Here is a 15,723-nt window from a genome sequence, read left to right as displayed (position 1 = left end):
ATTGCAAATCTATTTATTGTGGTGAAATATACATACCATAAATGTATCATTTTAATCATTGTTAACTGTACAGTTGTTTGACATTAAGTACATTCATATTGTGCAACCTGTAAATCTTTATAAGAAAATGCAACCTACATAAAAGTATTTAAGCACTCAGGTGTGTACCCCTGTGAAAGTTAGTGGGGGAAAGAGGTAACATAAGACTCTACTTCCCCAGGAATACGGAATCTGCATACAATAAAAATTTGATAATATAAGTTAAGTGCTTACAACCCCATTAGCTCAAGATTTTACTAGTTTAGCTCTTAAATCTGCTTTTCAGGACATCCTTAGTTTTGGGCAATTTGGGATGTTCAGTTTGCTTCCTTACAATGTTCCAGCCCTGCGCTTAGCATGTTGCATGTTTTAGTTGGCGTAATCGCCACCACAATCTTCTTTTCACCAACGAAGGAGCTGAAGGTTAGCAGATTAAGTAACTTGGTCAAATATCAGAAACAAGGGGGAGCCAGAATTTAATGCCAAAAATCTGACTTCAGAACCCAAACTCTTGACTATACTAAACCCAAATTATTACAGAAGAAATGACAAAACAGTGTGAAATTCCTTTCAAAATAACCACTGCGAATTCAGAAATGTGTAAGCACACTATGGTATGGTGAGCAGAGAAGCTTCTAGGAGTAAGACTGGATCTGAAATTTGAAAAGGAGGCAGTCAACCCTTCCCCGTTGGGGCAGTAGAAGTGAGAAAGAGGGAAAGGTAAAGAAAAATGAATCTAAATGCACGGGATATGTGCCAGCCAGGCTTGTTAGGCTCATAGAGGTTACTCTATAATAGTCACTAATTTGTGTGCATACATGTGGTAAACATCCAACTAGAAGTTTGTGTGTTTGTGGTTGATGAAGTATGCTAAAACATCTCTGGAAGAAATTATAGAGACAGCAATTCATCTACTTTTGGAAAAGCAAGCTCAAATAAAGTAGCATCATTTCCGAAGCAATGACTTTTAGATTTATTGTAAGAGTCATTTTAGCATCTGACAGGTCTCTGGGGAGACAGAGTGTGTGCGTGTGCATTGTGTGTGTGTGTGTGTGTGTGCCTGTTTAATTTTTGTTTCTTTTTCCCATTGCCGATACCAACCTATTTTATCCAAGGGCAATTATTTAGTCGCCTTATCTTGCATGATAAATTTCAAGCCTATGTTCAATATCACATCTCCTAATGTGACTTCAACCACATTCCCACTGAGTAACAATAGCCTCATAATGATGGCACCTAACAATCTTCAAAGTCATTGTGTACAACGCCGCCTGAAAAAGACCTCCCACCATCACTATTAGAATAAGCAATGCTGCCATCGACATATGAAAGATTTAGTTGAAAATACAATTAATTCCAAGAGATCTTTAACCATTTTCTTCCCTAAATATAAACAACCAGGTTTATAATATTCCTTAAATAAAATATTAATGGATTAAAGATTCTTTATTGCCTGTTAACTGCAAAAGGAAACATATGTACTTTGTACTTTTTAAACTACACATGCAGACATTACATTTCAGCATTTCATTGATATATTTGACTTAGTTGTCTCAAATAAGAACTTCTAGGCTGGGTGTGGTGGCTCATGCCTGTAATCCCAGCACTTTGGGAGGCTGGGGCAGGCGGATCAGTTAAGGTCAGGAGTTCGAGACCAGCCTGGTCAACATAGTGAAATCCCACCTCTACTAAAATACAAAAATTAGTGGGGCATAGTGGTGGGCGCCTGTTATCCCAGTTACTCAGGAGGCTGAGGAGAATCGCTGGAACCCAGGAGGCAGAGGTTGCAGTGAGCTGAGATAGCACCATTGCACTCCAGCCTGGGCGACAAGAGTGAAACTCAGTCTCAAAAAAGAAAAAAAAAAAAAAAAAAGAAGAACTTCTCTAAAATATTATTTTGGGGAATCTGCAGTTCCTACATATTGAAAAAACACACAACATTAGTTGTATTTGTAATTATCCACCAGTTAAACTTGATTAGCCTCAAAAATCAAGAAAATCAGTACATTTTGAAGCCAACTGCTTTTTCTCTAGAAAAAAATTACTCTGCAAATGTTCCAACAGAACTGAGCTAAACCATAATATGGTTTAAATACAACTAGATAGCTTTAGATTTTAGAATTTCTGCTATTTTACTTCAGAATAATCTAGCCCATTTACTCCTACATTTAGATTTGAATTGCAACTTCCATTTTGTTCCCTCAGATTTGTTTCTCATTTTAGCTCTCTTAGGATAAACTCTCCAAGTTGTAACTATAATTCAAACCACAAATATAAGCAGAATTGTCAGGGAGAGAAAAGACAATAATTTCTTCCCCAAATTATAGAGTCTTTAATAATTATTCTCATGGCACAAAATCCATATGGTACATGTTTGTGTGCACATGAACACGTGTGAGCCATCCCCCAAAACAAGACAAAAAGAAAAGAAAGGAATGTACAGTGCAGACACATATGTAGCTTCCTGACAAGAACTCCATGACTTTGGGCAGTTCTTTGATAAGATGAAAGCAATTCAGAGCATACAACTGGCAGGTAGACAGAGATGCTATTTCCACTTATGTATCCCTGTCCCTAAGACTAGCTTGTAGATGCAAATCATGCCATGACTGAAGAGTCAGCTCACAGCAAATCGCAATTTTCCTCAGTGAATACTACTGCCCATGTTGTATAAATCAATATTTAATATGAAGATTCATTACTCAAATACAATGAAAGAAATTGTCATTATTCCACTGCAGAGGATATTCTGGAAATACTTATTGGATCAATGCATGTAACATTTTTTTAAAGACTTAAAATGGCATTGCCTTTGGTTTTTCCTGAACTAGTGTATTCTAATACTGACCCTTAGACAATACCATCAATCCATAAGGAGTTCTCATATGTAGTTTTACACTAGACATCCTAAGTAACAAGCCACACTAAATATCATAAATAGGCATATCTTGGTGCTGATTAAATTGCTGAATGAGCACATATATATTTTCCAACAAATAGATATATATAAAACTGACTCAATGTGTCCCCAACATGATTTGAAGATACAGAAACACAAGAAAGTAAGTGTGAATGACTGTCTGGGTCTCAGAGAGCACAAATTCTCTATGTGGGTCTGAACAAACAGGCAGGTATGAAGATTCCCTGCCATGTAGGGAGGTCAACAGGTTGACTGTACACAATTGTAGGGATAGTTAGACAGGAGCAAGGTAAGAACTTGACAGAACAGTAGACAAGTTTAACACACACGGGTGAGGTATGGCACAAGAATAAGATCCAGGACGAGAATGAAAAATATAGGCACAGTGGTTCCATGCCTGTAATCCCAGCAACTCAAAAGACTGAGATGGGAGAATCACTTGAGGCCAGGAGTTCAAAACCAGTCTGGATAACAGAGCAAGACCCATCTCTGCAAAAAACAAAACAAAACAAAACAAAAAATACTAGCCAGGCATGATGGAGGATGCCTATCCTCCCAGTGATTGCAGAGGCTGAGGCGGGAAGATCCTTCGAGCTCAGGAGTTAGAGGTGCAGTGAGCTAGGATTGTCCCACTGCACTCCAGCCTAGAGGACAGAGCAAAACCCTGTTTCTAATTACAAAAAAAAAAAAAAAAAAAAAAAAAAAAAAAAAAGTATCATGGGCATATCAGAAATACTAGGAGGAAGGATCAGGCAGTAAGAAGTAGCAAATCTGGCCACAGGGCATGAAATACATGACCAAGAGCCAGGGCCACAGATAATGGGCAAGCAAAATGCAGAAAATTCATACGCTATTTCCCCACTGTATTTTTTCCAGCACGTGGAAATTTTAAAGAGTTCCTCTAAAGTCGGGAACCGATTCCCTGACCTACATGCCTAGGGCTTCATGTGGGGCACCTGACTGAAATGGAAAGTGGGAGAAAAGCAGGGAAATTTGTGACTGCGGAGATCACATTATGACTCTACTGTTTTGCACATGAGACAGACAGGTAAGTATGAATATCTGTTCAGTCTATGATCCAACTTGGACATTGATTTTAATCTATATAAACCAAAAACGACTACTTTCATTTCATTTGCTAATGTTCAACCATCCGATAAGCAGGAATATCTATTTTCTCCTTTACATGCATGTCACTTTACAGTTTATGAAGCTCTTCCCAAAAAGTTTTCTCATTTGACACACATGCTAGAGCCACATTTATATCCTTCCTGATGATCAAAACTTCTCTTTCTCCAAATCAACTCAGTCTCACAGGAAATATATTTTTAATGTTTTATTGTTTCCACTTTAAGTATCAGATGTTTCTCCTTCACCCACATACGGAACCCTTTGACTGAATCTTGGCAAATTGATGAAAGACACGTGTGCATTCTAGAACAAGTGCTATTCATTAGTATTTGATCCTTTCCCCAACTTCACACTCAGAAGAGAAAACGTATGACATTTCTTTCATTCCATTTCTATTCAGACTAGGAATACAAGTTTCTCTAAGGGCTTCAAATTCAATCAGGAGCCCAAAACTTTTTCTAAGGGAAGTAATAGAATGAACGAATACTTGCTAACAATGTATAATGTCTGTTTTTTCACAGGCTAGATGTACAGACTAGATGGTAAAATATAATCATGTGATAGCCTACAAATTGGAGTTCACATTATAAAGAAATAATTCATTTTTCTAATGATTAGATTCATTGCAGAAATTTATTTATTTTTAAGGCAGATTCTTGCTCCGTCACCCAGGTTGGAGTGCCGTGGCACAATCTTGGCTTACTGCAACTTCCACCTCCTGGGTTCAAGTGATTCCCCTGCCTCAGCGTCCTAAGTAGTGGAGACCACAGGTGCGTGCCACCACACTCAGCTAATTTTGTATTTTTAGGAGAGACCAGGTCTCACCATGTTGGCCAGGCTGGTCTTGTATTCCTGGCCTCTAGTGATCCACCCACCTCGGCTTCCCAAAGTGCTGGGATTGCAGGCTCGAGCCACCGTGTCTGGTTCATCACAGACATTTAGTATTTCAATCATCAACTCTTCATATCTTCCTAAACTTAAATGAAGACAGCACCTTCTCACTAGAGCCCAGCAGAGCACACATTTCAAAGGGGACAAATTTAAACACAAGAGCATTTTTGGGACAAATTTAAACCAACTTCTCAAATTCAGTTTGGAAATAACACTCAAAGATAGTTGGGAAGTACAACTGAAATTTTGAAATTCTCTTGCTGACTGCACATTCTTTACAGAAGTCAGGCTAGCAAGGAGTTGGACTGGGGAGTGATCTTGAAGGGTGACCAATCAGTAGTCAGAAAACTGAAGCAGTGGCTAAAATAGAAACACTAGCGAGTTTATTTTAAATGAAGATACATAGTTCTAAATCAGGAGTGTATTTTCTTTTTCTTAAATAAATCTCATGAATATTTGAAGTTTACAACATGATGTTATGGGATACATAGTAGGTGGTAAAATGGTTACTATAGTGATGCAAATTATCATACCTACCATCTGACACAGTTGCGTGTGTTTGTGTGACAGAGACAAGGGCAGCTACAATCTACTTATTTAACAAAAATCTCTAATTCAATTTTATTAACTACAGTCCCCATGCTATATGTTACATCTCTAGATGTGTTTATCTTACATATCTGCTACTTTGTATCACTCGAGTTACATCTCCCCACCCCCCCAACCCCATTGTAACCATTGTTTTATCTTCTATCTCTGTAAATTTGACCTTTCTTTTTCAGATTCCACATATAAGTGGGATCATGCAATATTTTTCTTTCTATGTCTGGTTTATTTCACTTAGTATAATGTCCTCTAGGTCCACCCATATTATGGCAAACGGCGGGGTCTCCTTTTTAAAGGCTAAACAATATTCCATTGTATGTGTATCATTACCACATTTTCTTTACCCATTCATCCTTTGATGGGCATTTAAGTTGTTTTCATATCTTGGCTATTATGATAAAGATGCAATGAACATGAGAGTACAGATATATTTACAAGGTGGTGATTTCATCTACTTTGGGTTGGGTGTATACCCAGAAGAAGAACTGCTGAGTTGCATGGTAGTTCTATTTTTAATTTCTTTAGGAACTTCCATACTGTTTTATAATGGGTCTACCAATCTACATTCCCACCAACAGTGTGCTAAAGTTTCCTTTTCTAGGAGTGTATTTTCTAGTAGGTTTTTCTGGTTATCTAATTTCAGTGTTTCTGCTCTTCTGCATAAACAACAAATGCTCACAATAAGAGAGGTTGCGATATTTGAAAAAAAAAATCTACCCATACTATTTCTACATCATTAGCCCCTCTAGCAAACCACTGGGAAGGTCTCTTGATGCCTGAGGAGTCCATTTCTTGGTGAAAATCTAAACAACGCAGACCAGATTCTTAGAAAAGCTCCATGAATGGATTAAACCTCCACGGAAGAGACTCCGCTCAACTCCAAGTCTAGGTCATTGGTCCGCTAAATAGCGTTTAAGTCTCCTACAGGATAAAATCCAAGGAAAGTGTGCTGGGACCATGTTCCCTTGAGCCCTACCTCTGCAGAGATTGGGGTTCAGCACTGCCCACACTCTAGTTCCAGACTTCTTCAGCCCATCTACACACACAGCCTCAAGATATGCTGAACCATACCAAGTTCCCAATGCGCTATGCTCTCTCTCATCTGCCCTTTTCCTGCCTAGAACATTCCTTTCCCATTTCTCTACTTGGCTATCTCTCTCTCTCTCTCTCTCTCTCTCTCTCTCTTTTTATTTTATTTATTTATTTATTTATTTATTTATTTATTTATTTTTGAGACAGGGTCTTACTCTGTCACCCAGGTTGGAGTGCAGTGGTGTGATCTCAGCTCAGTGCAACCTCCACCTCCTGGGTTCAAGCAATTCTCATGTCTTAGCCTCCTGAGTAGCTGTGATTACAGGTGCTTGCCATGACAACCAGGTAATTTTTGTATTTTTAGTAGAGAAGGGTTTTTGCCATGTTGGCCAGGCTAGTCTCGAACTCCTGACCTCAAGTAACCTGCTTGTCTTAGCCTCCCAAAGTGCTGGAATTACAGGCATAAGTTACCATGCCTGGCCTTTACTTGGCTATTTCTAACCCTATGCAATACTCCACAATGTTTTCCTGAGCGCAATGGTTTTACGCAACTGGTTCACCCACCAGAATGTGAGTTCTCTGAAAACAGTAACTGTTTATTGTATTTTTGTGTTCCCAGTATCTCATACATACGAGATACAAGATAAATGTTTGGTGACTGAGCAGATGGGGTCATGGGTACCAGTAAAACACCAGGGCAATTGGCTGCACAATTGGTGCACTGCCCTCTTGAAAATGCTATGGACAATAAACTGAGAGTTCCAGAATGTACTGAGGCATCTCTTGCAGCTCTTGAATACATATTACATGGGATGAAATGCTGGAAGTACAGCCTGGCGAGGGTGGGTTAAACTGCCACAAAATTCGAAACTCACTTTCAGTCAGTTAAGGCAGGACTAGGGTATCCCCACAGGATTCTCTCACAGCAAAATGGGAAAGGTCATGAGGTTAGAAAGCTGAAAATGTCTATTTTGAAAAGTGCATCTGTTTTTTATTCCCCATCACACTTCCATATCCTTTTATGTTTTCCGGAGGAAAACAGAAACACATAGCATACCTGAAGCAAAACTGAACACAAGTTCAAATCGAGGCAGGTAAACACCAGGTGACATTGCAAGCACACGCCAGTATTTGCGATACCAGAAAACTGCAAGTCAAGGAAAACCAAAGAAACACAAAGTAATACCGGAAAGCAGATACACACTGCAGGCAATGAAATAGAGGCAAACACAAAGATCAAAGGAAACCTCCCAGTGAAATAAGCTGAAATCATCAGGATCCTTTCCACTAAAGGAGCTGTGTGTCAAATAAAATATAAGTTAAGCGAATCTAATACCAAAAGGCAGTGAAGATAATTTCAAGTAATACTATTCATGAATCAAAACAAAATTGGGTAAAGGTTAAATAAAAACCTCTGTTCTTAAATCAAAGTAACACAGTAGAGATGTAAAATGAAAAAGCTTTGGTAACGTAATACATCGGGAAGTAGACTGAAAAGTAAAGAAAGTCCAAAATAATCATATAAGAAAAGAAAATACTGAACAAAGTAAGATGGGAAAATACCACGGGAAACAGATAACCAAAATGATGACAAAAACTGAAAGGAGAAGGCTCACATATTAATGCCCAAGAAAACCAAATGTGAATGGTGAAAACCTTGTACTTTTGCCTTAACGAAATGAGTTGATTGTTCAACCGTTTGTCCTAACAATCAGAACTTCCTCTAACTCGAAAGAAGGAACAAAACCTGTGACTCTCATAACTGCCCAACTACTTAATTCATAAAGTAAAACAGACCCCTTTCAGAACATAAACACAATCTTACACATAGAAAGAAGAGAAAGAAAAAAAGTTTATTTAGGCCACTTAGCTGAGGAAATATAAAATATCTGCTTCTTGTTCTGCGCCATTCTTACCACAGATGCAAAATTTAAGCCTAATAAGGTTAAATGACCTCTTTGATAACCCAGACCGAGTCGTGAGAGCATTGGGACTTAAGTCCAATGTCTCGTCCTCCAGTTCAGGGTTCCGGCCACCACAGGACACCACTGCCACACACCCCACTCCGACCGCAGGGAGACAACCAAATATTAAAGGACATTTTTCTGGGACATAACACATTTTATCATGTAAATTACAGCTAGACAGGAGGAATAAATTCTAGTGTTCTATAGCACTGTAGGATGACTACAGTTAACAAGAATATATTATGTAGTTTCAAATAGCTAGAAGAAGGATGTTTAATGTTCCCAATACAAAGAAATGATAAATGTTCAAGATGATGAATATGCTAATTACCACATTCTGATTACTATATGGTGTATATATCAAAACATTCCTTGGAACTTCAAGCATATGTACAATATTATTTATCCATTGAAACATTAAAAAAGAAAAATCAATCCTTAAAATAGTCCCTTATAGCAGTGGTATTGGGAAGATGATCTTGAACCAAAATATTTTAACTACATTTTGTTTTTAAAAGTAAATAAAATAAATTCAAAAGAATCAACAACATCCAGAAGAAAAATAGCATTTCTAAATATTTATAAACATTTCCTTTCTTCATCTTACCCCTAACTAGTATTGTTATAAAATTCTTTTCAATTTCTAGGATAGAATTTAAACAAATGCATATGATGGACTGTTACTGTTAAAAGCACTAACAATTTTCATCGCTCCACTTTTTATAGAGTCAATCAGCACCTTCTCACCAGAGCCCAGCAGAGCACACATTTCAAAGGGGACCCTAAATTTCAAAGCCACTGAGAAATCATGGAAACTTCTTTCCTTCTGTACCAGGAAAAAAAAAAATACTGAGAATGCTTCCACTTCAGAGTATTTTTTCAGCTATGCTTTAATGCCATCGAAACATATCAAAACATCACCAAAAATGTAAGAATCTTCTTGAAAGCCTTCCCAAAGAGAATTTTATTTTATAAAAATAATTATACTTACATATATTTATGCATGTGGTCCTCATTTTTAAAATATTCATTTGGCCATTTTATCCCTTCTCCAAATAGTTGCTGAATGCTTATTCTAAGAGCTAGAGATAGAACAGTCAACAAAACAGCTAATATCTCTGATCTTGCTGGGCTTGCAGACTGAGCCAAATAAATAAATCAATATATAATATCTGAAGTGGTACCAGGTGCTATGAAGGAAAAAATGCAGAGAAAAAAGACGGTCAGGAAAGGGGTGCTCTTTTTTCTCTAGTAGTTAGAGAGGGAGTCACCTGAGCATTGGACATTCAATCCAAAATATGTACTCATTAGAGCACTTCAAGCAGTAGCCCAAACAATTCCATACAAAGTTCCCCTAGCAATCATCCTCCTGTTAGTTCTCTTGATAAGTGGATCATTTGCTTTATCAACCCTCATCACCATACAAGGGTTCACATGACTAACCTACCATTATGGCCTCTAGCTGTAAGATGATTTATTTCAACATTAGCAGAAACTAACTGAGCACCGTTCCACTTAAGAGAGGGTGAATCAGAATTAGTCTTGGGCTCCAATGTTGAATATGCTGCAGGCCCACTGAAACATAAAGAAAAATGGCACTTAGCTAAGCAAACATCTGGGGTGGCAGGAGTAATCCAGGATGGGGTAACAGTGTGTGCAAAGCCCTGGGGGAAGCATTCTTGGAAAGTTTGAGTAAAGCAAAGGAACCAGAAATGGTGAGAGTGGATAGATATACTCAGAATGGCAGAAAATTAGTTCAGAGCAATGGCCAGGGCCCAAGATCGGACATGGGTCTTGTACACAATGATGAAAATTTGGGTTATATTCAGAATAAAATAGTAGAAGAGTGACATGATGTCACCAGGGCTCCAAGAAGATCATTCCAGATGCCAGGTGGAGAACAGATTAGAGCAGGGAACATTCCAGATGATTCCACCAGATCATTCCAGATCCACCAGATCATTCCAGATGCCAGGTGGAGAACAGATTAGAACAGATTAGGTGGAAGATGGTGTGGCCAGAGCAGAAGCAGACAAACGAGTCAGGAGGCAACTATGATTGTCCAAATGAGAGATGACAGTGGCTGACACAAGGGTAGCAACAATGGAGGTGGGGCCAAGCACTCAGATTCTGGATATTTTTGTCATGGTCCAGCTGACAAGATTTGCCAATGAACTGGATGTGGGGTGTGAGTGGAAGACATGAGTCAGGGGTGACTCCAAAGGGTTTGACTTCAGTAGCTGGAAAGCTGCAGTTGACATTTAGCAAACTGGGAAGCTCAGAAAGGAGATTTCTGCAGGGAAGGGGGAAGCAGAGAGGCGAGAGGCGGTATTGAACTTAAAAGGTTTGATCTATGTCACTAATCATTTGAATACAGACATCAGGTACCAACTGGTAGAATGTGCTTTGCTTCACTTAAACCAAATTAGCATATTCTGACGTATCCTAAAATCTTTTCAAATTCATACGGCTCTTTTGTGGGCATACTGTCACTTGTGTTTATGTTACACAACTTATTGGTACATCATCACTTTTGCTTCATACCTCAGTATCTATTTTTTAAAATAGGAAATGTCCCTAAAGACAGAGCATCTTGGCCTCAAAACAGGGGACTGAGAACAACAGAAATTTATAAATGACTCCAAAGAGTCAACCTTTTGGCCAGGCACAGTGGCTCACGTCTATAATCCCGGCATTTTGGGAGGCTGAGGCAAGTGGATCACTTGAGGTCAGGAGTTCAAGACCAACCTGGTCAACACGGCAAAACCCCCTCTCTACTTAAAATACAAAAATTAGCCAAGTGTGGTGGCATGCACCTGCATTCCCAGCTACTCAGGAGGCTGAGGCAGGAGAATCACTTGAACCTGGAAGGCAGAGGTTGCAGTGAGCCCAGACCGCGTTACTGCACTCCAGCCTGAGTGACACAGTGAGACTCTGTCTCAAAAAAAAAAAAAAAAAAAAAGAGTCAACGTTTTCTTACAAGGCATTATTTGAGTCACTGAGTCATCGCTGCTGTCCAAAATCTCCCCACATCTTTGAAGGAGTATGAAATTCCCCCTTTTAAAAAAATATGATTATCAGTGTGTTACTCTTACTCAAATTCTAGTATAAATGCAAGAATATTTGCCTATACCTTCTTCCAATAAGACGTTTTCTCATTCATTTTGGCTTAGGATAGGGTCCTCCTGCTAGAAATAATTAGAAAAGAGAAGGAATGTGGGCTCGAGAAGAAAAAGAGGTGATTAACAGCAGCAGGTTTTTACAGCCTTGGAGAAGAGAATGAAAAGAGATAAGTGAGGTGGGTGTTGTCTGCTGCTGCAGAGGGAGTAGAGGCATCCAAGCAGAGGGCCTCTGAATTCCTGATCTCTACACAGATCCATTCAGGACCTAAATCATAGACTTGGATGATGATATCCAAACTGACCTCCAGCGCGGCCTCCTCTTCTAAACTCTAACTGTGTATGTGATGCTTCCATTTGAACATCTCAATGTTTTGTCCTATCCAATGCATGCTTCTATCCAATCAGATATTGCATGCTCTGTCCTGTCAGAAACATTTTTCTCTCAAAGCCCCACAGCCTCATTAACGTCCATCAGCATTGACATCTCTACTCAAACATCCCCTCCCCAAGGAAGGCTCCCCTGACATCAAGGCCAGATGCCGCTGCCCTGTTATTGTAGCCCTTATTCCTCCTCCTCACAGGCCTGATTCTGCTCATCATTATGTATTACTTGTGTAAGTGTCTGCTAAATGTCAAGGTCCCCCCACCAGCCTCTAAGCCACTTACAGCGGATGTATGTTTCTTTTGCTCACTGCTGTGTGCACTGCCAGATCTAAGCTCTTGGCCGGTGTACAAACAGCACTCAGTAAACATTTGGTGACTAAATGAATGAATGATGTGCTGGGGAGACAGACGTGAAGTAAAGGGTGATTCATGAAACAAAGACTCTCTGGTACGTTGCCTTTGGGAGAGATATTAATTCCAATATGCTGAACTGAGTAACATTAAATAAGGTTGATCAACATTAGTTCTTGTATTTGCTTTGGGTTTTATTTATCTCTTTAAATATCAATATTATTTTGCATTTACAGAACCAGGAAGGACACCGAGGGGAAAAATCAGTGACCCCATGTCCAAAAAAAGTAATCAGAGGTTGGGCATGGTGGCTCACACCTGTAATCCCAGCACTTGGGAGGCCGAGGCGGGTGGATCACTTGAGGTCAGGAGTTCCAGACCAGCATGGACAACATTGCGAAACCCCCGTCTCTATAAAAAATACAAAAGTTAGCTAGGTGTGGTAGCACACACCTGTAGACCCACCTACTCGGGAGACTGAGACACAAGAATCACTTGAACCCAGGAGGTGAAGGTTGCAGTGAGCTAAGATTGTACCACTGCACTCCAGCCTGGGCAACAGAGCAAGACTCTATCAAAAAAGTAATCAGGAAGTTACTGAACCCTTCTTTAGCAATTCAGACAGACACAAAAAGGGGAGATCTTCTCATGTATATTTTACCTACAATAAAACAACTAGTTTATAATTATTTCATTAGCTATGCAGAAAGGAGACCTTTAGTAAATTTGTACCAAAGTAAAGCTAGTCCAGATTTATAATTCAAGATGTATAGAATATAATAAATGTCATTCCCATTAGTGTTTCATTGTAATGAGTGCAAAAAAACAATTATAGAGTTACAAAATCTTTCACAGCTTCATCATTGCCTCAGTCGCACCACCAAGGTTTTAAGTTGCTCAATCTCAAAATGTCCTGCCTTTGAGATTTCAACAATATGACCTTTGAGTTGAAAGGGAAATTCGGTATTGTTTTTGTTCTCATATGCTTCAGTCCTTTCCCCCTCCTTGCTGTACTAAAATATAACTGCAATGAGGTGAGGAAACATTTTAGTCTTAACCTTTAAAAACAGCTTTATAAGTAAAATTAGTTTAATATCCTAAAGAAATTCATTGAAGTTCTAGGCTTAATCCATCAGCCTGGATGCAGAAAACAGAAGATACAGGAAAAGAGTGGGTATATAAAATGGAGAGAAGATGATTAACAATCAATAGTGTTTCTCATTAAAAAAACAAACAAACAAACAAACAAAAAACCCTCTCATCTCCCAAGTATTATGCCCAATTTCTTTTGGCAAGATCTAACTCTGTCTGCAAGTTTACATTAATATTTAAACATATACACATTCATTGTAACCTCTTAGGCACCCCAATATTACTGTAAGATTGATTTTTTTTCTTAATGGAAATCAGATACAAACTATGCAGAACTCAAGTTTCTGCTTTGACTGTGTAGTGTGTATATTTATCACATACAACTCCTGTGAAACAGACTCAAGTAGCAAATCTCAAGACCCTTTTGTCATTACAAATCCATTGCTGTGATAATAGCGAAGTAAGACAGCGGGAAAAATAACATGCAAAAATGCAAATTAGTAGGGTTTTTTCTTTAAAAAAACAAAAGGACTATTAACTTTCTGAATTTAATTTTAAATTCTCAAACACAGCCAGGCTAGATGTTCATGCAAAGGTGAAAAGAATGTTAAAGACACTCTTGTGACACACTTAAAAAACGAATCGATCTTCTTTGTAAGCGGTGGATGTTTGATACCTCCTTCATCAGACGGTCTTGTTACCTCACTGCAGCATGAAAAGCTAGGGTAAATCTCTGAGATTTCTGACCTGTCGTCTCCGAGACCTGTACCGAAAGTACTGCTGGAATGGGATCGAGACCAATGTCGCCTACAGTGACTCGCCTTTTCTATGTTGGAGGGAAAATATTTACATGTGTGATTAAGTGACTCGAAAAACAAAATCAACAAAAAAATTACTTAAAAGCTTAACAGAGAAGAAAAACAATCTCTTAGTAAAGAATAACTCAAAATCTCAGCTCTAGGCACCTATTCCCAAACTTCAGCATGCATTGCATCAACTGCATGAGGGACTTAACCGTCATTTTATGCTTTTTTAAGTCTCAATTTTAAAGGACAGGTAAGGGATAGGAAATTGATAAGGATTAAGAAACACTGGTAAACTAATAAATTTTTGTTAATCGTAAAGCGTTGTTTTAAAAATTCCTTTAAACTGTCACCAGGTATATAGTATTTGTTGCCTTTTCTTTATTTTTAGAAAATCAAGTGACACTGTTTGGCTAACTATATGAATGAAATTGACTATAAAAGTACTAGAATTCCTACTTTGCCTCGGGTATTCAATTCTATTCACATCAACAATTAAATATAGAGTAGAAATCAGGGTTTAGAGCAAGATCTAAATCACATAGCTATCTATTGTTTAACATAACTATATAACTGTCAGAGAAAATTTGAAATGTCACATCAAGCTATCATTCCTACCCCAACTATTCATTTTTTTGCCTTTAATTATGAACTTGCAATCTAAGTTAAAAGCTAACTATGCTTCCTATGTAAACTATTCATTTTATATTACATAAAATGTCAAAGAAAATTTTAAAGATACTTGAAAATTTCTTTTAAGACATTTCTGATGCCCTATAGAAAACCTTTCTACTGTTCTATATATCATTCCTTAAACCTACCTTTAAAAAATTATAACAATGTATTTCATGAAACAAATCTCCTTTTGTCTCAGCAGTTTGATGAAATCCAAATAACTGTATTTGTAAACCCAGAAATTCTATAAAAGCGTTCTTACTAATAAAAAGCTTATTTAAATGAATCTAGGACAGACTAATTAAGATATATCAAAAAGTCTTTTTGCAAGCTTTCTTTTCGTAAATGATTAATTGTATTTAAAAGTAGCATAGTATTTTTTTGGTTTGCCAAATTCTCAGCTTTCAAATTTACATTACACAGTATAATGAACCTCTACAGTTCATAGTGGTTTCAATTTTGGGACAAAACCAAAAGTGAGCAATACCAGAGAGCATATGTAGGCTTCTAGACTGAATATTGTCTTCCAGGGGATCGAGGTCGAAGACGGAGCCAGGATCTGTGCGCCAAACTTTGAGGTCTTTTGTCAAAAGGAAGAAATCAACATTCATCAAGAAGGAATTAAAAAAAAAAAAAAAAAAAGCCAGTCCCCAAAAGAGTCAAGACAAAGTCTGCAAAGGAGTAGATATAAAAAGCAAACATGTAACAGA

General features: G+C 38.1%; 1 protein-coding gene across 8 annotated transcripts in view; it reads right to left on the bottom strand.

Annotated features, from left to right (window-relative positions):
• The window catches only part of LOC105480053 (nebulette), a 379,519-nt gene that overhangs the window by 14,618 nt on the left and 349,178 nt on the right, over nucleotides 1-15,723 (bottom strand). For 6 of the 8 annotated variants that reach the window (XM_071070414.1, XM_024792279.2, XM_011738502.3 and 3 more), the window contains 2 exons: nucleotides 15,501-15,593; nucleotides 14,212-14,361 (listed from right to left, as the gene is read on the bottom strand). The exons of the other annotated variants lie outside the window; for them this stretch is intronic. In XM_071070414.1, the coding sequence (XP_070926515.1) occupies nucleotides 14,212-14,361; nucleotides 15,501-15,593 (243 nt within the window). The remainder of the gene's footprint in view (nucleotides 1-14,211; nucleotides 14,362-15,500; nucleotides 15,594-15,723) is intronic. 8 annotated transcript variants of the gene reach the window in all.

This window comes from Macaca nemestrina, chromosome 9 (assembly GCF_043159975.1).
Source record: "Macaca nemestrina isolate mMacNem1 chromosome 9, mMacNem.hap1, whole genome shotgun sequence".
Taxonomy (NCBI): Eukaryota; Metazoa; Chordata; class Mammalia; order Primates; family Cercopithecidae; genus Macaca; species Macaca nemestrina.
The sequence above is the reverse complement of the archived record's forward strand: the minus strand, read 5'-3'. Positions and strand labels throughout refer to the sequence as shown.